Genomic DNA, 24,773 nt, shown 5'->3' on the forward strand with positions numbered 1-24,773 from the left:
CGAGCGTCATGCGTCGTGAGCCCACACATCCGCCCTAAAGCCTGAGCATGGCCAAAACGGAGCTGAGGCAAGATCGCTTCAGAGCATTCAGACTCCATTAAAACCTGAAAATCTTCGAAAGTAGGGCACATCTCTTGGCCGCCAAAGCTAAAAACATGCGTCACTGGATTCCAGAACCTTGCCGCGGCATGGAGAAAAGGAAGCTGTAGCGGAGTACGGCTCAGCGTAAATAGTGCATTCAAGCCGAAACCCCGGAAATTCAACTTTTCCGAGCCATCTAGAGAAGAAATCCAAGATGTGACATTTTCTGCGAGAAACGCTTCCATCTTTGTCTAAACCTAAGATGAAATGAATGTTCCCGAAGTTGAGGCTTTTATAGAAGGAAAGACACTATTCACGGGGACACGTGTCAAAAATCTGGTGGCTGCAGGACTGAGTGGCCGGCCGGCCACCTTTTCTAGCTGGCCAGCCATTTACTTTTTCAAAAATGGCCGGCCGGCTCCCAGGGATGGCTGGCAATGCTGCAGTGTATCTCCTTGGCCCTGTTTTACCCTTCGAGGGAAAGTTCCAAGCATTTCCATGCAACGGGAGAGTCAAAGGCCTTCATCTCCCTCCGTTTCGGACGCGTTCCGGTGCCCAGATCATCAGAAGTACACTCTGTTATTGTTGAGTTTTGATTATCGAGTTGTTGTTTTGATTATCGAGTTGTTGTTTTGCTTATCGAGTTGTTTGTCGAGCGAACGTGTTTCGTGTTTTTGAGTCATTGCGCTCTGTTTAAGCAATCATTGTTAAAGTCTTGTTTATTTGCGTTGTCAACGTTGTTGCATTTTTCTTATCGAGTTGTAAACTTCCTAAGGTTCTGTTATATCTTAGTAAGTTGAGTTGTTTAGTTTGTTGCGTCGGTTCACTGCCTGACTTGGTGATTACAAAATGCGCATTACCATTCGATTTCATTTTTGTGCGAAATAAAACGATGCGATACGATGCTGAAAGTTTAAAATACAAACACCTTTTCAAAAGCTATTTCATTTCATCATGCTTTACAATAAACAAAGGTACAAGTTTTACAAAAATAAAACTACCTAACAATGTGCAAAGTGCTACAAACTACTAGCAAAAAAAGAAAAATAAAGCAGGAAATAGCAGCATCAAAGTCCTCGAGAGCGGGAACGAGAAGCACTCCTCATCCTCTTCTGCGGGACAACCTCCGCACCATCATCATCATCAGAGTCGGAGCTGTCGTCCTCAAGATCCCCCTCAGCCTCGTCTTTATTCCCCGAGCCAAAACCGGAGCCCCCCTCCTCAGCAGATGTCTCTGACTGACGGTCGGTAGCCTCCTCCTCCTCCTCAGCATCCTCCTCCTCCTCATCAGGCTCCACCTCCACAACGTGAGCCCTGCGTCTGCGGACGGGCCCTCCTCGAACTCCTCGAAAAGGTCTAGATGGCCCGGCTCCTCGGGAAGGCCGAGATGACCCCGCCCCCTAAAAAGGCCCGGGTGACCCAACTCCCTGAAAAGGCCCAGATGGCCCAGCTCCCCAAGGAGGCCCAGGTGGTCTGGTCTGCGGCTGACCGGACCATGAAGGCATCTGAAAACAAAGAGTTCAATTCAAATACATCAGTCCAAATATATACATCAGATGCAGATACAAGCAAAAGCTACGTGAAGTAGGTGCATGTAAATACAGTGTCCAAGTGGGGTGTGTGTCAGATGTGCTCTACACAAGTAGTCTATCGATGCAGTAGAAATCAGCATGTCATCAGAAGTATGATAAATGCCAGAAAACTGAAGGGTACCTGAATGCCCGCGACAGACAACTGTGCCTCCCTACGCAGGACCATGCCCTCGAGTGTGGCCACCAGTCCAACCACCTCCTCCATGTACCCTCGCGATGGCTGCAAAAATGAGCTCATAATCATCAGTGAACAGAAGAGTGTCTAAACATCTGAATGATGAATGGAAAAGTGGAGCATACCGGCGGTGAGTCCGGATCAATGGCGTATCGATCACTGGGCATCGGAGGCTCTAGCGGGATCGGAGTCGGAGAGATAGCCCCATACTGCCACGCCATTAACTCAGTCGGCATATCTGGCCATCCGGGATGAGGATGAGTCGACGGAACCGGAGGAACCGGTCTACTCCCACCTCTAGATGTACCAGCCCTGCTAGTAGAAGGGGCGTCTGCAGCCCGAGCCCGAGCCTGGCCCGAGGATGACATACCGGCAGGCCTCATCATCGGGATATGAGCTCCCGTCAATGGAGGCATCAAATATATGTGACGGTAAGTGGCGTAGTCCCCCTCCTCAATATGTAGTAAACCATCACTGCCCAACATGGTGCCGACTACCTCCGAGTAAGAGAGCCTGTCAGCGGTACGCATACTGGCTGGGGGTACTGCGGGAGGATCCTGAGAAAGATACCCCCATACCTGGCGCAGAAAGCGTTCCCCCAGGAACCATGCCCTGCCAACCGGCCCTTCAAGCAGGACCCTATACTGGGAGATGTCCGACGCTCCGGTATACTGAAGTCAGAGACCATCACCCAAGGACACCCAGGGCTGCCATGTGATCTGCGGATGATAAATGCATAAACCAATCAGAAATCGAGAATATACAGAGCAAATCAAAGATGAGAATGAAAGGAACTGAAAGTTCTGAGGTACCTCTGAATGTCGCACAGTGTCGAAGTACTGTCGCAGGTTAAGGAGGGTCTCTCGAGGTCTCGGCCGGTGCGGGCCCTCGAACACCAATGAATATGGGGTCATGAGAATCCTTGCCACCTCCAGCTCTGGGGCTAATGATGGGAAGTATACATAGACCCATAGCTGAGAAAAGCAATACAGAATGTAAGTACGAAATGCTGAGAGCAAAACACAGATTGTAAAAGTGCGCTGTGAGTGCAATGTACAAGTAACGAGAAGCAGAAATGTAAATCAAAGGGGACAGAAAAGTACCTCCCAGGCTCTCCAGTAGCCGCCAAGTAAATCGCCCCGCCCGCGGGAGGTCGCGCTCATATAAAAGTAAAGGGTAGCCAGGCCGGCGCCACCCCAATCATATCTACTGACCTGTGATAGGTCGACCAGAGCGCTCAGCAGATATAACCCAACTGTGTTCCCTCTGTCGGCAAACAGGGTAGTCCCGAAGAGGAACATAAGGAAACCACGGGCATACTGCTCTGTCTCCTCGGGAGTCTCAGGCACCATCTCCGCCCGCCGGAAGTGGGAAGAGAACCAAGTGTATCGGACTCTCCCAGAAACCCTGTCAACAGGTGGGCGAGCCCCCAATAGATACATCCAGACGGCCTCCCACTCGCCCATATCCTCATCGTAGGGGATGGACCAACCTCCGATGTCAAGGCCGGTTAATACAGCAAAGTCAAAAGGGGTCATAGTCATGTCCCCGGTAGCAGAGAAATGGAAGGAGTTGGTGGTGTCCCACCATCTCTCTACCAAGGCTGCCATCAGTGTCCTCCTGGCAGGACAATGTGACAACCCGACGCAGAAAGGCCCGAATCCTGCCAAATCTACCAAATCTCGGACGACCTCCGGGAGCTCGGCGTACCAGTCCCGTGCGATGGTGGAACCATACCCCCGCACACTGTGGGAGCCAACCTGCATTCAGAGTGAATACATTTGTCAATAATGAAATGAATAGGCTGTGTGCCAATGAAATGAATGGGCTGTGTGCCAATGAAATGAATGGGCTGTGTGCCAATGAGATGAAATGGGCTGTATGCCGATGAAGTGGAATAAGCTACATGCAAATTCAACTATTGTGGGCTGCGTGTTCAGAAAATTTGAAGTTTGGGCTGCGTGTTCAACTTTCAGTTAAAATTGTGGGCTGCGTGTTCACTATCTATCTGGGCTGCGTGTTCAGAAAATTTGAAGTTTGGGCTGCGTGTTCAACTTTCAGTTAAAATTGTGGGCTGCGTGTTCACTATCTATCTGGGCTGCGTGTTCAGAAAATTTGAAGTTTGGGCTGCGTGTTCAACTTTCAGTTAAATTGTGGGCTGCGTGTTCAGAAAATTTGAAGTTTGGGCTGCGTGTTCAACTTTCAGTTAAATTGTGGGCTGCGTGTTCACTATCTATCTGGGCTGCGTGTTCAGAAAATTTGAAGTTTGGGCTGCGTGTTCAACTTTCAGTTAAATTGTGGGCTGCGTGTTCACTATCTATCTGGGCTGCGTGTTCAGAAAATTTGAAGTTTGGGCTGCGTGTTCAACTTTCAGTTAAATTGTGGGCTGCGTGTTCACTATCTATCTGGGCTGCGTGTTTAGAAAATTTGAAGTTTGGGCTGCGTGTTCAACTTTCAGTTAAATTGTGGGCTGCGTGTTCACTATCTATCTGGGCTGCGTGTTCAGAAAATTTAAAGTTTGGGCTGCGTGTTCAACTTTCTATCACTGTGGGCTGCGTGTTCACTATCTATCTGGGCTGCGTGTTCAGAAAATTTAAAGTTTGGGCTGCGTGTTCAACTTTCTATCAGTGTGGGCTGCGTGTTCACTATCTATCTGGGCTGCATGTTCAGAAAATTTAAAGTTTGGGCTGCGTGTTCAACTTTCTATCAGTGTGGGCTGCGTGTTCACTAATTAATCTGGGCTGCGTGTTCAGAAAATTTAAAGTGTGGGCTGTGTGTTCACTTTCGAATTCGGGCTGTGTGTTCGACAAATCAGTGTTTGAGCCGTGTGTTCTAATGTGGGCTGTGTGTTCGCAATTAATTAATGAGCCGAGTGTTCAGAAATTCGAGTGTTGAAACTACATGTTCAGGATGCAAGCGAAGAACTATGTCATAAGCTAAACTGCGTGTTCAAGCATGACAAAGGTGCGAAATCTAGGAAAAATACAGAAAATGAAGTAAATACCTCTCGGGCCTCATGAGAGAGGTGATGCTCCGGCTCTCGGAGAAGCAGATCCATGGGTGCTCGCTCGTCAAAGCTAGTGAAGTGACGGAAGACAGCACGAGGGAGGACATGCGCTGGCGGACGGTACCTCCCGGGAATAAAAGGTCGGGTCCTCGGGGGTAGAGTCATGGGATCGAAATCATCTCCGGCACCTGGAAAACCTCCGCCGTGGGGAGAATTGCCCGCCATTTTCAAAGAATCTGCAAAAGGAGCAAAAATGAGCGAAAATGAGCCGAAATTGGAAAAAGTCAACAAAAGTTAACTCTCGGGAAATGAAAAAGTCAACAAAAGTCAACTCCCGAGAAAATCTTCCAAATATTGAGACAAACTTACCTCAAGTGGCGAAAATGCAAAAAGAAGCTCCGAAGCCGGAATTTAATCGCTTCAAAGTGCTTGAAACTGAATGTTTTTGCGGAAACAATTTGCACGGGGCGTTGGAAAACGCGTGTGGAACTCAGATCTGGAGAAGAAAATGTTGTGGGAGGCAAGAAAAGGAAGGGGCCTCGGCTGCCTTTTATAGGCCTCAAGTCTTGGTTGAAGAAGCATGAAGGAAGGAGGTGAAAATACCAAAATACCCCCGGATCTGGGCACATGGCCGGCCGGCCCTCTTTTCTGGCCGGCCAGCTATCTGCTTTTTGGAGAACTGGCCGGCCAGCCATTTACTTTATGGGAAACCGGTTGGCCACCTCCCCTTGGGAAGATGAACGGCCGGCCATGTTCCCCACATGCCCACCTAGCTCTCTGCAAATTTTGAGGAAGATCGGAGTTCTCGGGACCTGAAAAAGTTCAAGAAAAGTACACTTCCGATCACGAAATTGCTCCGTCGGGACTTCGGCTTCGAGATCTGACATGTGTCTCATCATCACTCATCAAAATCAAAGTGTATCCTTTTTGAATGCGTTGTAACCTTTCAGGGAAGCGGATCGGAGGCCGTGATCGAGTTACCTTCGCCGAAACACGCGTTTCCGTACTCGTTGTTTCATGACAAATGAACACCCTGATTTATGCTCGTTTTGTACTATCATGCACATAACTTGCATTCTCAGGAGCATACTTGCCTTGTCATGCACATTTCTTGATATTGGCATACCTCTATGTTTGAGCATACGTTGTCACGCATGTTCTACTCTTGCATTGCGATGCATACACTCACCGGCACTGCGTGTGTCAAACTTTCGGAATCACATTAAATATATGTTGTTAGGATATTGTACTTGTTGCAATTTCTCTCTTTTGCAGGCACGATATTGTATGTACGGTTCAATTGAGGGTGGTGCGACCAGACGAATCGCACAGGTATCGTATCTTCTCCGTGTGAGACGTGGCGGGGATTGAATAATCCTCCGCATTCTTAATTGCATGAAATGTAGTTGTTGCTTTGCATTCTTGCTTAAAACTGTTGCATCTATTTGCGAATACTTGCTTCATTACAGCTTGCTGCATTTGCATGATCATTGAGTTATGTTCGGCTTCTTGCATATCATTTGCATTTTGCCCCCTGCCTGCGGGCATGCCTACGGGCACATCTCTGTTTATCCTGTATGTTTGTCTAAGTCTTCGGCCATGTCAAAAATGGGTCGTCTCTGGACTTTGACATTCACTCCCGTCACTTGTGACTTCCGAGTTCTGTCAAAGAGGGGCAACTGTAGACACCCCATTTTTGACCGACCTTAAGACTCAGACGTCACCGATTGAGCGCTTGGTGATGTTGCATAATGTGCTCGTTCAAAAGTTTCAGAGTCGCGGCCGTGAGCCCTGCCTCCGGACTTCCGAACCCTCTTCTGTGCCTTGTCTCGGTTTGCGAACCAGACTCGGTTTTCTCTGTTTCTTTTCCTGAGGGGAGGGAGAGGTCCCGTAGACCATCTCTCAATGTCCGTAGGCTACATTTGGTGGCCGTAGGCCATTTTGCCCATTTCGGAGTCCGGTTCCCGGTTTTCGGGACCGTAGGCCGTGTGCCTCGGTTCGGGACCGCTTAACCATCTCCTATTGCTCTAATTTTTGGCATACTCCTTATTTGCTCCCTTTTGAGGGACACTGGGGTCTGAGAAACCCACTTCGTGGCCGAACGCCACTTTCGGTGCTTAACAGCCCATTTTCGGGACCCCGAACTGCGTGTTTTGGTCCCCGAGCATTCGTTTTGCAACGGTTTTCGTTCATTTTTGGCAGGTACCTCTGTTTTATCACCAGGGAGGTCACTGAAGGGTGGGAGGCCAGCAATTGTTGCAGCAACCAGTTGTACATCCCCCGACGCCCTCCGGCGCCCGTTTTTCGCACTTCCGGGCTAATGTTGAACACCTTGGGGTCATTTTCTCGAACTTTGAACCACATATTTGTGATGTACACACATGAGAGGACCCTAAAAGTTCATGGCCGGCCATTAATTCAACTTGACCCTTTTGACCCCCTCCTTCCGGGCTAATGTTGAACCCCTTGGACCCACTTTCTTGGACTTTTAACCACAGGGTTGTGTTGTACACAGATAGGAGGACCCCACCAGTTGGTGGCCGGCCAGAAAATCTGATTGACCTTTTTGACCCCTAGCCGGCCGGCTAGGGGGTGTGGCCGGCCGGCCACCTGCAGCAAAAGTAATGGGCCGGCCGAGCTCCTTACACTGTGCACTTTACAGCTGTGGGGCTTTATCCCCCAGAAAAGATCTTTATCCGGGGGATATTTTGTGGGGGAAAGTTACTCTCCTTTTCCCCCACCTTTACACCCCCTTGTTGGCCTATATAGCAAGCAAGATATATCCTTTGTTGGGGTTAGAAAACTTCACCTTCAAGCCTCCATACACAACTCCATCTCCATACCTCTCATTTCTTTAAAAAACTCTAAGTCCATAAGCACCATTTCTTCTACACCACCAAGCTCTACCACCACCACCTCATTTCCAGCAACAAGGAAGGTTTCTCAAAGGCCAAAGAAGCTGCAAATTGGTCCAAGAAGCAACAAAAGTTTGAGTCTTCAAGGGTAAGTGATACTTCTCCTCTTTTGACCCTTTTTCTTGATCTATTTGTAAGCCTCACTTGCTTTTTGTTTCAAGCTCCGGCCCTAACTGAAGAGGGCCCTCTTTTGAGCTCATTTTCACTTTTCATTAAGGGCTCAACCCTGTTTGAGCCCTCCATGACACACTTGCTTCATTGATCCTCTTATATGTCATAATTTTGCATGCTATTTTTGGCCCATGAGTAATCTGTTTTCGAGCATGTTGTAAACTGATATTAGACTTATTTTGAGCCCCTCTTCAACATTGAAGAAGGGCTCAACACCGTTTGGGGTTTCCATGTTGTACCTACCTTTATACTCCTCTTTTCTTCCCCATTCTTGCATGCAATGGCAGCCTACCATGCTTTTGTTTTTGGCCATTTTACAGTTCTGAAAAGGTCCTTATTTTGGTCCATTATTCATTTTTCATTTAGGTCCTTTCATGGTTTGGGACCTCCATAGGTCACTTCATGTTATATCTCTCTTTTATTCCCCATTCTTGCATGTTTAGTTAGCCTACCATGCTTTTGTTTTTGGCCATTTTACAGTTCTGAAAAAGTGCTTATTTTGGCCCATTCTACATGTTTTATTAAGGGTCTTTGGCTGTTTGGTGATTATTTTGCATACCTCATGTTATAGCCATTTTTGAGCCTCATTTTGCATCACATTTCTATCATGTTTGTATACTGATTTTGGGGCTTCCATATACTGTAAATATTCATATTTTTGGCCCCTCTTCAGTGTCGTAGAAGGGAATTTTTCAGTTTGGATTTTTCTTATATCACTTGCTTCATTACCCCTCTTTTGGCCCCTATTCTTGCATGCTATTTTTGCCATACCTATGCTTGCTGTTTGGCCATGTTTATAACTGTGAAAGTGCCTTTTTTGGGACTGTCTACCTTCTGTCTTTGCATTGCATGTCCATATTGTGCATGTTTGGCATAGCTATAGGCCATTTCGGGTGCCTAATGTTGCATTTCGGGACAATTCCATGCATTTCATGTCATTTCGCCTCATTTCGGGACAGTTTTCCCCCATATTTTAGTGCTGAAATTCCATTAGAATGATTGCATGCCATTTCCATTCATTACATCGCATTTTGTCATCGCCTCGGTTTGCGTGCCCGTGTGCACGCATTTCGAGGCACTTCATTTTTTATCCGCCGGCATCCTATGTGAGTGTGGCTGAGGCTCACTCATATTGGTATAAGCCCATATCATGTTTTCATATCATTTCATCACATTTTGCCACCGCCTCGGTTTGCGTGCCCGTGTGCACGCATTTCGAGGCACTTCATTTTTATCCGCCGGCATCCTATGTGAGTGTGGCTGATGCTCACTCATATTGGTATAAGTCCATATCATGTTTCCATATCATTTCATCACATTTTGTCATCGCCTCGGTTTGCGTGCCCGTGTGCACGCATTTCGAGGCACTTCATTTTTCATCCGCCGGCATCCTATGTGAGTGTGGCTGAGGCTCACTCATATTGGTATAAGTCCATATCATGTTTTCATGTCATTTCATTGCATTCCGCCATCGCCTCGATTTGCGTGCCCGTGTGCACGCATTTCGAGGCACTTCATTTTTCATTCGCCGGCATCCTATGTGAGTGTGGCTGAGGCTCACTCATGTTGGTATAAGCCCATATCATGTTTTCATGCCATTACATCGCATTTTGTCATCGCCTCAGTTTGCGTGCCCGCGTGCACGTATTTCGAGGCACTTCATTTTCATCAACCGGCTTCTTATGTGAGTGTGGCTGAGGCTCTCTCATGTTAGTATAAGTCCATGTTACATTTTCCATGCCATTTTAGCCATATTGCATTGCGAATACCATCGTCTCGGTTAGCGTGCCCGAGTGCACGCACTTCGAGACATCTCATTTTCATAGCATAAGTGCATATTAGGATTGTATCTTAGATTGCATTCTGTCATTTTCTCGGTTTGCGTGCCTGTGTGCACGCATTTCGAGGCATATCATTTCCATAGCATTGTGTATGTTAGGATTGTATCTTAGTTGCATTTCATGCATATCATGCATATTGCATCGTGTCCGGAATAGGAGTTAGCCCGGGCACGGGAAACGAGGTACATTCCGTACTCCGAGTGACGGAATGTGTCTCAATTCCCCAGTCACCGACACTCCGGATTATCCATGATGGAGTTAGGTTTTAGCTGTAGTTTCATGTGCATTCATCCTATATTGAGTTGTGCATTTCGACTCCTCGGCCATCATGCCTCGGTATGCGTGATTGATGGCACGAGGATCGAGACATGCATATATCTGTGCAAATACATTGCTATGCCCCTTTCCTGCTCTCTGTGGCAGCAAAACGAAGAATCAGCAACTTTTTGGAGCTTGGCACGCATTTCAAGAACAGGTGTAAACAGAGGCTAATTGGGGCATTCCGGTGGATTTCCGCGCAAGACAACCCGGACATGCATCATCCATCAGAAGCAAGGCAGTCCCTAGCTTGCACGCCAATTTTATTTGCTTTTTTTTAGTTAATTTGTTAATTAATTAGGATTCTGTAATATTTTGGACTGTAATATTCTTTTATTCGGGACTGTAATATTTGGGACTGTATTATTTATTCGGACCCTCTGTGCGAGGGCATAACTGTAATAAGTGTGCGTGAGTGTGTTGTATGTCTTCCAACCCCACGTCTTTTCTCCCTTTTATTTACCCGCTTATGATGGTTAGATTAGGGTATATTTCAATTAGCATACAGTATGACAGCATGTTTGCATCATTCATCTGTATTGCATGCACCGGGCTCGGCGCATCATACTAACTGCATTTGTATTTCAATTTCAAGTTGAATACATGATAGTTGTAGCATTTCATATACCATCTTAGAATAGCCGAGCCCGCTATAATTGCATTTTGCGTGTGTTGCATTAGGCATTTCTGTATATTTAAGATTCATGCATGATTTCTAATAAGTGTCTATTTTGGCTTGGAGTACTCGGTGAGTTTTATGCTTTAGCATCCTTGCATGCGTGTGAGTGAATGCCATAATAGCATGCTTACCATGAGGCTATGTGCTTATCTGATATAACTGCCTGAATGCCTGTGGGTGAAGGTTGGGTTATCTGAATTGGAATAAATCATCAAATGTTTCAAGCCTACCTGCGGGTAGCAAACCATTTTCAAAAGCGAAACATGAAATGTTTCGTTCCAATTCAGGCGACCCGGTCTATATTTGTATGCTGTGCGCATCACATAGTAACCTAGGCTAATAAACCGGAACAAGAACACACAAAGTTTTCAAAAATTGATATCATGGTTAGTAGAGGCCGGTCTATGACCGGGCGAGCGGGGGTGCTCACGAAGTGACCTTCCCCAATCGTACCCAAGTTCCCGAGCTGAGGCAACTTTGGTGATGACGGACACGTGGCCTTTTGGCACCGAGTCAGGGTTTCCTAAATTTCCCAAAATAAAATATTTAGGTGGCGACTCTGTATCTGGCAAAGCAGTCCATGTTTGGCACTACTTTTTCAAAAATCAGTTTCTCAAAACGATTTGCCGGATTTGGACTCTTTGGTTCAGATTAGGAACCGTGACATTTAAGAGTCCGAGCTGTAGTGACCCCAAATGAACAGAACGGGACTAACCCTCCCGGGGCGTTCGGGGACGTCTACACCAGCCTAAACACAACACGAGGATGAACTTCCGTTCAAACATTGCAGGGATAGTGAAGCTTGTGAGTTTGGCAAACCTGCAGGAGGGACACTTGAATCAGTTGAGAAGAACATCATTCTGGGTTATGATAGAGGCGATACACGTCAACAAGTTGATCCATAACGAATTCCGAAAGTGTGATGAGTTAATATGCAAAATTATAAAGGCATACAATGAGCGGGAGAATGCATTCAGCATTGGAGGTTCAATGGTGAAACTTGGTAGCAGTGACATTAGGTTAATCTTCGAATTACAATATGGGAAGAGGCGCATGGACTTGTCACCTGGACAGAGACCAGCATCGGACTTCGTTCAACATAGGTGTTCTGAAACTTCACGCATAACATCGAAACTAGTGAAGACGTTATTTTTAGAGGCTGTTAGTGGTCATAGCAAACAAGATGAGGAAGACGCTGCGAAATTATTAGCGCTGTACATTTGTGGGAAGCTTTTTTTTGCCAACTCTGGGGAGACAATAAGTTGGACATTTGTTCGGTACTTGAACAATCTGAATACCGTACAGATGTATGACTGGACAGGCGCAATCTTGTCAACGTTGATGGGGTCAGTCAAGGATTTTCATAAAACGCCAAGGAAGGTGATCGGCTGCGTGGTTGCGTTGCTGGTAAGTGTGTGACTGAATGTTTTGTGGTTATTGTCTTGTATGTGTGGTTGGGTTTATTTGCACGTTTAATTGGATTATTGAATTTTGTGATATGTGTGTCGCAGTATTGGTTGTGTGAACATTCTACAATAGTGGAGCCTGACACCGAAAACATGTTTCCAAGGTTCCTTAAATGGGGCATTGGAACACTGTTGAATAAAGCGCAAGGGGTAGAATTTGCTGGTGCTGTAACGTTCCAGGTATGCACGACGTTGGTTCCCAATATGGTTGTTGTGGAACTTTGTCAGTTGTAGTCTGACAATGACCTTTATAATTTTAAAATGTCATTGTGTTTGTTTGTGTGAACAGGTAAAGACTGATCGTCTGAGCTCTCTTGAGTATGAACGGGAAATGATGGGATTGGATGTCGAAGCGGCTGACAGAGATGTGGCCGACGTTGTTGACATTGGCGCAAACAATATTGGCAATGAAGATGATTTTGTTGACAGAGTTAATGTAATGAAAGAGACAGTTGATGTTGGAATGCGGGATGGGAGTGTTGAGGCACGTGGGAAAAACAAAATTAGCAAGAGTCATACGGGTAATGTGCGTGATCATTCAGTGGGTGTGTTCGGCGCTGGGCTGGATGTACAACGTGAATCGATTAGTGCATATGAAAATTACACGCAGGTAGATTCTAAACTAGAAGAAGCGTTAACTGCAATCACAACACTTCAGCTGCAGAACAAAAACAAGGACAATATGATATCACTCCTTGAAGAAGAGATTACTAAGTTGAAGAGTAAGAGCGACTTGCAGGCTGTGAACATAGTTGGTGGTTTTGGGTGTGTTTTGAAGATGAAAGATGAGGAGCTTGAAAAGTTGAGGAAGGAGAATGGGGAAATGCAGGAAACAATTTCATTACTGGAAGACCAACTGGAGGACCGTGACGTGCATGCTTTCACGCAAGCATTCCGTAACGCTGGAGATAAGCAAGTTGCTGGGGGAAGTGGCACGGGGTGCAGTGGGTATGGTGGGTCGTTTTGTGTGATGTGTCACCGTTACGAGCAGTCAATGATTGTGCATGGCAGGTAGGCAATGAACCGAATGAGGTGGAGGTGCATGATCCAATGGATGTCCAGCAATGTGATGCGGAAGTAGAAGTGTTGCCATATGTGGATAAAGGAGTACCGCGGTTGGGCGGGCTAAATTCGTTGGTACGTAACATTAAAGGCAAAGTCAGAAAGGAGTGGAAGTTGGCAGATTATGAGTACCCGTTGTTAGGGGTTCGTGATAGAAGGATGGGATCAGAAAGTGATAATGTTAGGGGAGAGAAGAACTGTGTGAGTGGTAATGCCGTCATAGATGTGGATGCAGTTGAGGTAGCAGGGAAAAAATGGTCGGGATTTGATATCAACAACAGGTTAGGCGTGTGGAAGATGATGACATTTGAAGAGAAGACGAAGATCAAACAAGCGTATGATCGTAACGGCGACGGGTAAGGTTTTTTTATTGTTTCTCTTTTGTTATTTCTGTTGCTGTGTGTGCATCACCCTTCTGTATGGATTTTAAAAACATATTGTTTGTAGGGCTATTATGTGGGCAGACGGTTCTATCGGCGTGACAGTAGACTTTACAGATTTGAAGGGACTGGTTAGACAAAGCAGTATACGGGGCAATGTACGTTCAATTTTATCTTTAATGATTTATACTTAGCATTTTTTAGTTGTAGAGTATGAATGTAGCAAATGGTGGCAGCATGCGATGTGGTGGTGTTTTTGTTTTTTTTTTTATTTTTTTGAAGCGCAGTTATTTTGTGCAACGCAGGTGATTGATGCATATACGGAGCTGTTGAAAACTGATCAGCTGAAGGTATTGGGGAATGATGATCAGGCAGACAAATCATATTTTTTCAGTAGTGTTTGCTTGGTGAGTTGTTGTGGGTGGGTGGTAAGTGATTATGTTGTGGTTATTTATAACGTGGTGTGGTTGTTGTATGTGTGCAGGATATCGTGAAAAGCGCAGATGTGGGAGGCTTTGATAAGTTTGTGCGGAAGAATATTTCTGCCGGTACCATGTGTCGGTTCATTCATTTTCCGATGTGCCATAATGGACATTGGACACTTGTCGTATACGATACTGAGAGCGGTGAGTGGAAGCATTACAATCCGATGCGGCAGCATATGGACGGGGTAGACGTGCATTACACGGAAGCGCTTTTGTTGGTAAGTTGATAAGTAAGGTTTGTTGATGTGTGGGTGGGACTTATGTGTTCACTGTTGTATGTTTTTTGCATGTGTGGCAGAAGGAACGGGTGACGAACGTCATGAAACAGTCGCTGCTTGAGTTGGGAATGGATGTTCTTAGCATCGAGTCTGATTTTGATCATGTGCTGGAGGCTGTGAGTAGGTGCCCACAGCAAAAAACAGAATCGTAAGTGTGGTAGTTATGAAAGTGGTGACCTATTGTGTGGGTGAGTGGGTGAGTAGTGTTGTGTATTTCGCATAGTTTTACTGATTTAACGTAAATATTGATCAATGCAGGCTTGACTGTGGGATAATTGTGTGTGCCATAATGCGACAGTACGTGCACCATTGCGATGTGGAACGGACACTGCAAGGTTCCAACTGCAGCGTGTTGCGTGCAAATATGGTGAAGTCTTTCGTCAATGATCTGGTGCGGGGTTGATATAGTATATATGTCTACTGGTGCTTGTTTTGGGCTGATGGCATTATCATTAAATTAGATATATTTTGGCGAAATGTGCATATGACAATTTTTTGTTAGAAAGGATGTTATTCCCGTGTAGTTATTTAGGTTTGAAACATACTTTTAGTAGTTTTTGGTGTTGGTTTTTGCAGTTGTTCAACGTATGTTTTTTGGTGTTGACATACAGTCGTTGTCCAGTACTTGTCACGGGTTTTGAATGAAATAGTTTTTGTTGGACAAATAATTTTGTGTGTTTATTGCCGTGTATGTATGTTGGCGGTTATTATTATGTGCATGATACTTGGGAAAAAATGTAGACGAATGTAGCCACGTTTCTTTGGAAACGTAGTGATATTAGTACGTGCAGTTTGATTGTGTTGAGTTGTGGTTACTGTGTGACTACTTTTAGGTGGCGTAACTCATGTATGTTGTGATCTTGTATCTATGACGGTACAATATGAAAAGGACAGGGTATTATTGGGCAGGTCGGATTTATTGAGTGTGCGTTTATTTGTCGATGTTAGGTGGATTGATTGGTGTAATGTGGTTTTGAAATGTGAATGTAACATTATAATGTTGCGAATCAATTAGCCGTCAAATTGTACAACGTAATAACAGGATAATATTAAGGTTCGTGCGTTGCATGTTACGTATCTTAAAAAAACAATAGAAAATGTTGTCGAAGCTGAAAACATTCTGAATATTAGTACGTGCAGTTTGACTGTGTGGAGTTGTGGTTCATGTATGACTGCTTTTAGGTGGCGTAAGTCATGTATGTTGTGATCTTGTATCTATGATGGTATAATATGAAAAGGACAGGGTATTATTGGGCAGGTCAGTTTTATTGGGTGCGCATTTATTTGTCGATGTTAGGTGGGCTGATTGGGTTAATGTGGTTTTGAAATGTGAATGTAACATTATAATGTTGCGAATCAATTAGCCGTCAACTTGTGAAACGTAATAACAGGATAATAATAAGGTTTATGCGTTGCATGTTACGTATCTTAAAAAAACAACAGAAAATGTTGGTCAAAAGCTGAAAACATTCTGAAAACATCAAAAGTGTTACGGGCCATAGTGTGTGGCAAACCTGATTATTCTCATTAAAAACATAAAGACTATAAAAATGTTGTATTTGAAAATATATGTGGCTGCATGTAATGCTAAATTGGTTCTTTGCACGTCTTTCTGTTGTGGTTCCCTAAACGTTGGCAACGGTTGCATCTAATATGTTGAACTTCTTCCCCCCTTGAAAGCATTCGTTTTTTTTTGGGCCTTCCCGGTGGTCGTTTGACAGCTGGTGGTTGTATGATGTAATCTTCAATGCTAAATGGTGGTTTCTCAACCGTGGGTATGGGGTGTATGTTGCAAGCGTAAGAATTCCGGTACTCCGACACATGGTAATACGGATCGACTAAATCATAAAGGTCGAGTCCGCTGTTGCGAATAGCAACAACAGCGTGAGCACAAGGGAACCGTTTGATTTGTCACTGGAAACATGAGCATGTACGCCTTCCCACATCAACCATTACTGATGGGAAAGAGTGGACCTCGAAAATCTCATTGTTGGACTGACTTAGAAGCCATGATCTGCCTTTGTTGTATGCTTTAACTAACCGATCTTCCATCTTCGGGCAAACTACACCAGGCCACGATTGCGCCTTGAGTCGGCGTTTGGACATCTGTCGCATAATCTTGGTCCGAATACAGTCAACCAATTGAGTGATTGGGAGGTGGCGTGCTTCTCGTATCCATGAGTTAAATGACTCGACGGCATTAGAACTCATTTCGCCATAACGCGAACCGCTGGTGGAATAGATACAGTGATTTTGTTAGTGAGTTTGTTGGACAGAAATCTACAAGGTGGCATTGTGAGCATGACACAATATAAATATGGTAAAATTAAAAGTGGTAACTGTGTACCGGAAATACACATTTGCCCAGTACTGTGGCGGTAAATCTTTTAAGAAAGCTGGTGCGACCTTGGGACTAGCCTTCATGAACTCCTCCAATTTCTCGTTGAATGCAACAACTGTTGGTGCATACGCACAAGATCGGAATTTTGACAACAAACACGCGCGGTATGAACTGTTGACGTAGCGTAATTTGTCTTGCAAGTTACGTTGCAAATGTTCTAAGCAAAATGCGTGATGTGCTGTGGGAAATATGGCTGGGATTGATTCCAGCAGGCCTGTGTGTCGGTCCGACAAAAATGTTAGTTCTCTTTGGCCGTTTACAACGTTTGCGAGGTGTCCCAAAAACCAAGCCCAATTTGTAGTGTTCTTCGAATCAACAATGGCTATGGCTAAAGGGAATAGACCTGCATGCAATTAATTTGTCAAAAGGTCAGTCGAGTATTTTCTTATAGAATAATGTGTACATTAATGTAAACAGACATGATCGAATGTGGCAAAACATGTTGGACATGGTCACACAAAAACGTCATACCTTGGTTGCCATCTTTCGCTGTAGCGGCTAGCAAGTTCCCCTTAAATTTCCCCTTTAGAAATGTCCCATCCAAAAAAAGCATTGGTCGGTAATGGGTGAAACCATCAATACATGCTTTGAATGATATGAAATACCTTGAGAAACGGTTGTGTTGTTCGTCGTACTCAATGTTGATATAACTGCCTGGGTTGTTAGTCATAACTGCATCACTGTACCAACGTAATTGGTCAAACGAGATTGAGTGTGCACCGAACATTTCACCACGGGCTTTTTCGACACCTAACCAGGCAACCCGATAGTTAACCTCCAAACCGTAATCTTTTTTCAAGTCGTACACAACATCAATGGGACGTGTGAGGGGTTTGTCACGCACCCGTTCAGAAATGACATCAGACACTAAGTCAGAACCAGCCCTTAGGTTTTTGGGTGTCCGAACGGAAACACCACAAGTGTGCAAGCCATTCCACTTACGTACGTAAAAAAAACCATTGGCATGTAAAACACGTGCGTGTACGGACCACATACATCCCTTCGATTCGCACATCATGCATATTGCTGTAATCCGAACATAATCAATCTTAATATATTTGAAGCGAAATCCGCACTCCACCGCATACTTGCGAAAAACCGTTCGAAATTCAGCAGCTCCCCCTTCAAAACTTTGACCAACATTTCGAATTCCGTTCGCCCATGGAGCAGACAAAAAAACCTTATCGACGTGGGGACAATATTTGTCCAAACAATCTTGTTCGTCATCCATATCCGACTCGTCAGTCAACACATCCGACAGACATGGACCAATGTGTACATTGTTTTTGGGATAGTGAACATTTTCTAAATATCCCACACGTGGTACCTCAATGATAACATCAATGCATTGCACCTGAAAAGATTGAGCAAGAGATATCATGTTCTGCATATCGACATCATTCTGTAAGGTGAAGTTATTGTAACCTGGCATTTTAAAGAAATAACACAGATTGGCAGGTGTGAGTCCGAAGAATTTTTCGTAAACATGATTCACCAAGTCCTGAAATCGGAATGGGGCTTCCAAATTGACAACGGCATTTGTATTACCGTAACAACATATCAACATTACATGTGTATCCATCGGCTGTAACAGAACACAAGCCCACGCATTCAGAATATGAAAATTCAATAAGCAGACAAAGTCACACAACCTCACCCCAGAAATTAATAATAGTGCCACTACAAAAAACACAAATTTAGATACACATACAGGAAACACCCATACGAAATCAGTACCATCCCAGTCCCCACAACCCACATCCCAGTGAATATACAAACATTGTAAACACATCCACACAAAGACAAACCACCACACAAACGAAACCCACTATCCTATCTCCCCTCCGGCTAATGCATCACCACAAACACCCACATTGACCATACCCCACTAACACCAATTCATACACATGCCCAACACGTTATGTAACATGACGTCAACGTACTGGTGCAATCTAGTCCACAAAACAAATCAACAAAACGCATAAATCAACATCGCAAAAAAAGCATGACATACCTGCAAACCAATTGACATTGTCGAGGTCTGAAGTGCTGCATATGCCACCGAAACACACAGGCGTCACAGCACCAACACTACGACGACGCACCACAAACCCTAACAAATAAGTGGCTGACCCATCCTTTGAAGCAATATTCAACTTACCAAATATGGTGTAACATTCCCAAAAAGAAAAGTCTGCCCATGAAACACGTCCCACTGAACAAATTGAGGGCACAATCGTCACAAATGAATACAAAAAATGGAAAAAATGATCAAATGGAACATATCTATCTAGTAATAGGACTTATTGGTTCAACAGTTTAAATTGGGGATTGATTGGTATAGTTGTTTGTGAGGTAGGATTTATTGGTAAATAATCCTAAAATATATTGTGCTAAAAGATTCAAGTCCTCAAAAAAAAAAAAAAAAAACAACAACAACAACAACAACAAAAGAAAGAGCAACATAATCTTAGTTTGGCTCCCAAAGGTCACCCGCTCGATTATATCAACTACTCTCTCAACAAAACCTGCATAAACATGTACAAGTGACTTGAAAATTTAATACAGTTTAATTTGAAATAATAGAAATAAAACTATTTCAAAAGAAATTGTCACGAGAAAATGGCGATACTGTACTGTAACTAAGGCCTCGTATGGGAAGCGACCCGTTTAGCCAAAAAGTCAAAAAATCACTAAAAAAATCAAAAAGCCAACAACTAATACCAAAAAGTCAAAAGATTCTCTTATCTCTCTACTTTTTGCACATCTTTTCGTAAAAAGTCAAAAAATCATCCCAAACATACTAGTTTTTTTTAGCGCATATTTTAGCCAAATAGCCAAAAAGTTATTAAATTAGCCTGTTCCCAAACGAGGCCTAAGTAAAATGAGGTAAATTCATATAAAATAAAGTCATGATCATCAGCTTCTTATTATAACAAATAGATATAAAATTTCAGGGAGTAGTCAATTGAGTATTTCTAGTAGTTAACTTTGAGTATTTCAGTTGCAAATAGTTAAATGCTTACCTGTAATTGTTCCTTGTTTCCAGCAGTAATGTTTGAGATTGTCCAACAAGCTTTTTTCTTGATGCTCCTCTTATGATTATGGGTTAATAGATTCAGCAAGCATGGAAGTGCACCATGCTCAATTATAGACTGGAGAAAAGAGGTTTCCATTAATAGATGCAAAATCATGGTACATTGAAAGCAAAGACAAATTCCACATCATGCTTCGAGTTCTCTAATCTCCAACACTTTCAGCATTCAAAAATCAAATACAATCCGTGCTAATATAATTAAATTTAACCACAAAAAACAAAAATTCAGTAAATCATAGATACATGTTTGGGAGATAATTCATCAAATTCATCAAATCCTTGGTTAAGCACAAGCATATAAAAATTACATTCTGCAACCCAGATCCAACATGATAAACAATATCTCTTCTCCCTCCTCCAACACTAAGTGATTTTGCCACCATCTTCTAGAGACAGAACTATAGTCTACAGACTGTAGGTTACAAATTGAGTTCTCAAATCTCCTGGCATTACTCATTTATGCAATTATTTTCCAGAAAACATGGGAAATTTTGAACAGGGTAGATTTTCACATCACATGGCATTATATGTTCCAACATTAATCTCCAGTTACCATTTACATCCCGGCATTACTAACTGATGTATTTCTAGGAAAGTATGGGAAATTTTGAACAACATAGATTTTCACATCACATTGCATTATATATTACAACATTAATTTGCAATTACCATTTACACCCCAGCATTAGTAACTAATGTATATATGAGTAAGCTAGAACCACTGACTCAATATTAATCACAACAGTAATTTCCAATTACCAGTTTCAATCACAAATTAGCAATTGATATGGTTAAGCACAAGCATGAAATTCAGAGTCATTGAGTTCAAGAATTAGCACTTATCGCTTGAGGAAAAAAACCATAAAAGAAGAAGATGGAAATGAAAACGTATTATGCGGCCAACGTGTGATTCTAAAGACACCCATGGATTGTCAAAGCACAAGAAAAATATCTTGTATTTAATCCATACACTAACTCTGCACTATAGTAATGACCTTGAGAGAAACAAAATACAGTAACTAACAAAACCACAAATCAGCCCAGAGCTCAAAACCCACCTGAAACTCATCCAAGTTGGAATAATGCCCCTCCTCTAGTTTCTTCCTGACAGTTCGAGAATCCATCGGACGCTCAATAATTTCATGGTAATCAGGAAGCTGCATAAAGACTATTTCAGTACCAATTTAACAAAAGGGGCAATTAAGAATCATCATTATATATGCAACTTTTTCCAAAAAAAGCACCTCGTTTGGATCAACAGGTTCTGAGAAAACCCCATAAGTGTCTTTCCTGCAGTTGAAGTTTAAAGAGGCAATCAGTTTACAATAATCAAAAATCCAAATAGAACAGTACAAGGAAAAAACAAAAAAAGAAAATCTAAGAAGTTAGAAAAGAAAGTACAAACTTTTGAAGCCTGTCAAGAATGAACACCATAACTTTTTGTCTGGCAAAGGTGTTGTGGGTCCAGAGTCCAAGGGCGACCCTGTCCACAAATAAATCAAAAAATTAGATTAAAATAAAATTTCAATTACTGGGAATTCTCAACAAAACCGCCTTTAGTTCAAGAATGAATAATTTGATTGGAACCATTTAGAGTGTCCGTCGCTTTCTGAATCCTATAAACTAAGGGAAAAAGAATTGATTAATAGCAAAGGGCTTCTAGTATTTGCATTAAACTAAGGGAAGATTAACAGCAAGCTTTAAGGACACCACTCCATATATAAAAAAACATTCATTCTCATTTAGTAGAATTGATTTAAAATGCTAATTCCATAACAACAACTCTCAGAGAAATAGGCAACCTAATTCATAATAAGCTGATAAATTCATTAAAAGCAGATGATTCATTTGCGTGGGGTACATATTTTAAGCTAACTGCTCAAAAAGAATATTTCTATGATGATGGTGTTGATAATAGTTTTAATTAACTATGAATCTCAACACAGTCAAAGTAGGGCACTATCAAAATGCTAGCAACAAATTATTGCTAATTGACTTCACTAGGAAACTAATTTCGCCAACTGGTCAGTTTTGCATCAATCAAATAATAAATTGGAGCACGCACAACCATTTCATACATACTTTTTGCTATCATGAAATAAATTCAATTTCATATTGAAAATAGAATAGCTAAGGAAATCAAAATTTATGAAAAGAAGGTTATACACACACACACACACACACACACATATATATATATATATATATATATATATATATCTTCAAATAAATGAGTGCACAATTAAATATCACTTTTTAGGACAACTGTACATTATCAAATATCAACAAACACCACCAATGCAATTCTATTGCAACACAAAACACTTACAAACTAAACATGACAAAAAATAATAATAATTCAAAAACTATAGCATTTTTGTGGTGAAGATCATGGTGTTAAATACAAAACTATAGCATTTTTTTTTTCTTTTGAAGAAGTCATGGGGTTGTATAACTTCTGAGGCACCAGTATCAACCAATGGTAAGTAGTACTTAAGCTCGATAAAAATGTGCGCCGGTAAGATGAAATAATGGCTCTGCTCCTCCCTTGTTCTTTGGATGACTTGTACCTATCTGAGAACCGGGCAAGCACTTTTCACCTTCAAATAAATAATTCAATGATTATAAATTCTTTGCTGTCAGGTGCACTATGATTATTTGGAGAGCTTTGTGTGTTAATATCTAAATAAGAACACATGGTTTAAATATGCATAATTTATTCTCATATAACTATCAGTTGACATATAGCATTTCTCAATATAGAACCATGCCAACATCCAAATCTCTATTTCTAGAAAAATAGAGATTCATCTACACTGGTTCTTCTGCTCACTCTGACTTCTGGTTTCGGTATTACAAATGGTTTTAGGTAGTGATCCCCCTGCATTAGTGCATATTTCAGAAGCATTGTGAGGAAAACAGAATCATAAATATTAGTGTTTACATTTCTATAGAACATTAAAAAGTATTTAGAAACATTAGTGAAATAGATTTTGGTGATCTGTTATGGTGTATGGAAACAATGTGTTCCCTTACAAATATTGTAACAAGGACACTTATAGCAGTGCCTAACATCAATATTTAACAAAATCAAGTAATTGCACATAAAGATTTCACAAAATGAAAAACAGATGAGAGATAAAATGTAATGCCCAACCTAATGTTTAACATTGATATTTTTCTAGAAATAGAGATCACTGCTTATAGTTGTTAGATCAATAATGTTAACAGATGAGTAATACTTTTAAATATGCATAGTTTATCATCGTTGATATTTGACCTTTCTCAAACCTGAATTACAGATGCTGCCATAGATATGGAGTTTGATTCTAGAAACAAGCCCCATGTGCTACAAACTACTGCAGCGCTTGTAGTTTCACTATCTAGAATTAAAGGAGGTGAAATCAAGCAAGTATGTGAGAGCAATGCTATATATATATATATATATATATATAGAGAGAGAGAGAGAGAGAGAGGTGAGAATTGGAAGGTGGAGCGATAATAATTAAGAATTGAATGGTTCAGCTTGTACCTGTAGTAGATGAGGAAGGATTGATTCAAACCAAAGCTTGTTTCCAGAATCAAACTACCTAGTGGAATAATCAATAGATTGACAAAAAGTTCGAATTACAGTGAGTTCAGATGAAGAAGTTGAATACGAATTACAGTGAGTTCAAGTGATCGAAGTAGAGAGATGAATAATGATTGGAAGAGACTCACGGAGACGAGAGAGAGAGAGTTCATACCGTTGGAGATCTCTTCTTCAGATTCTCTTACTCAGACATGATCGAGCGAAATTAAATTTGGGGAGAAATGGGAATCTAGGGCAAGTTTTACGCAATCAAATTTGGGGGAAATAAGAGTTTAAGAAAAAAGGAAAATATAAATTGAGCTGAGTAGGTTCCCAATAGTGGACTCGCAAGCATTTACTTAGGCTGAGTGGGTTCACAAGTTTTTGATTCGGCTAATTTGTCGTTATAAAATTATTTTTTTTTACAATAGTGAAATAATCAATCATAAAAAAATAGACGTAAAAAGTGATTTTTCTAGCGGGGAATAATTTTCAAAAAAAGCCCACATAGTTGGTTCAACTGGAGGAACTTTTCCAAACTTGTTAATGATCGGGTCAAACAAGAAGATTATGCTACTCCTCAGCAATTTCGTACTATTAGGCAATTATTGTGAAAGGTTTGAACTCGCACTGCGCGGCCGTGATATTAGGTAATTATGCACAAATGTCTCACGGATGGCAATGATGAAGGGTCACTTACTTGACTATCTATCATTTCTAGATTATAATACGCTGCCGAAAATTTTGTGTGGGATGTGAAAAAATTAATTAAATATGTTTATATAAAATAATATAAATAATTAAATTTTTATATGTAAATTATGAAAATAAAAAAATATTAAAATTTATAATTTAAGTTTCATAATTTTATCACAATTTATGTATCATTTTTTAATTTATCACAATTTTAATTATGTAATTTTTAACCTTCTTGTTAAAGTTGTAAATTTGGACGAGTTAAACTCAAGCAACTCAAGTCAAGCTTATAAATTTTTAAAGATTAGACAATACAATTTTTAATTCAGTGAGAACCTTTGTAAAATTCAAAATTTGAATAAATTTGAATGAACTTAAGCAGTGACACCAAATAACTTGAGTAATCGAAACAAAATTGTATATATAAATATATAAAATTATTTGCTAATTTATTTTTTAATAATAAATAAGATTGATTAAAAATTTAATATTAATGAACAAAAGCAAATATACTTTTTAGAAACGGATAATCGAATAAGTTGATATTAAAAAAATTAC

General features: G+C 41.8%; 3 protein-coding genes across 3 annotated transcripts; all 3 read right to left on the minus strand.

The window, feature by feature from the left end:
• Positions 1–1,018: 1,018 nt before the first annotated feature.
• On the minus strand, positions 1,019–2,822 carry LOC145795293 (uncharacterized). The gene is made up of 4 exons (XM_082879208.1): positions 2,661–2,822; positions 1,974–2,567; positions 1,795–1,893; positions 1,019–1,586 (listed from the first exon to the last, which is right to left on the minus strand). Exons 2-4 carry the CDS (start codon positions 2,376–2,378, stop codon positions 1,482–1,484), a joined length of 609 nt encoding a protein of 202 aa, XP_082735334.1. The 5' UTR covers positions 2,379–2,567; positions 2,661–2,822; the 3' UTR covers positions 1,019–1,481.
• A 13,539-nt stretch (positions 2,823–16,361) lies between these two features.
• Positions 16,362–18,883, minus strand: LOC114260592 (uncharacterized). The gene is made up of 4 exons (XM_082881062.1): positions 18,866–18,883; positions 17,323–18,436; positions 16,798–16,906; positions 16,362–16,680 (listed from the first exon to the last, which is right to left on the minus strand). Exons 1-4 carry the CDS (start codon positions 18,881–18,883, stop codon positions 16,362–16,364), a joined length of 1,560 nt encoding a protein of 519 aa, XP_082737188.1.
• A 274-nt stretch (positions 18,884–19,157) lies between these two features.
• On the minus strand, positions 19,158–23,403 carry LOC114260595 (importin subunit alpha-1b-like). The gene is made up of 5 exons (XM_082879209.1): positions 21,354–23,403; positions 21,193–21,238; positions 21,007–21,105; positions 19,878–20,006; positions 19,158–19,379 (listed from the first exon to the last, which is right to left on the minus strand). The coding sequence occupies exons 1-5, from the start codon at positions 21,380–21,382 to the stop codon at positions 19,362–19,364; spliced, it is 321 nt and encodes a 106-aa protein (XP_082735335.1). The 5' UTR covers positions 21,383–23,403; the 3' UTR covers positions 19,158–19,361.
• Between the last annotated feature and the right edge of the window lie 1,370 nt (positions 23,404–24,773).

The sequence above is a fragment of the Camellia sinensis genome, chromosome 7 (genome assembly GCF_055761805.1).
Source record: "Camellia sinensis isolate YWXY chromosome 7, ASM5576180v1, whole genome shotgun sequence".
NCBI lineage: Eukaryota > Viridiplantae > Streptophyta > Magnoliopsida > Ericales > Theaceae > Camellia > Camellia sinensis.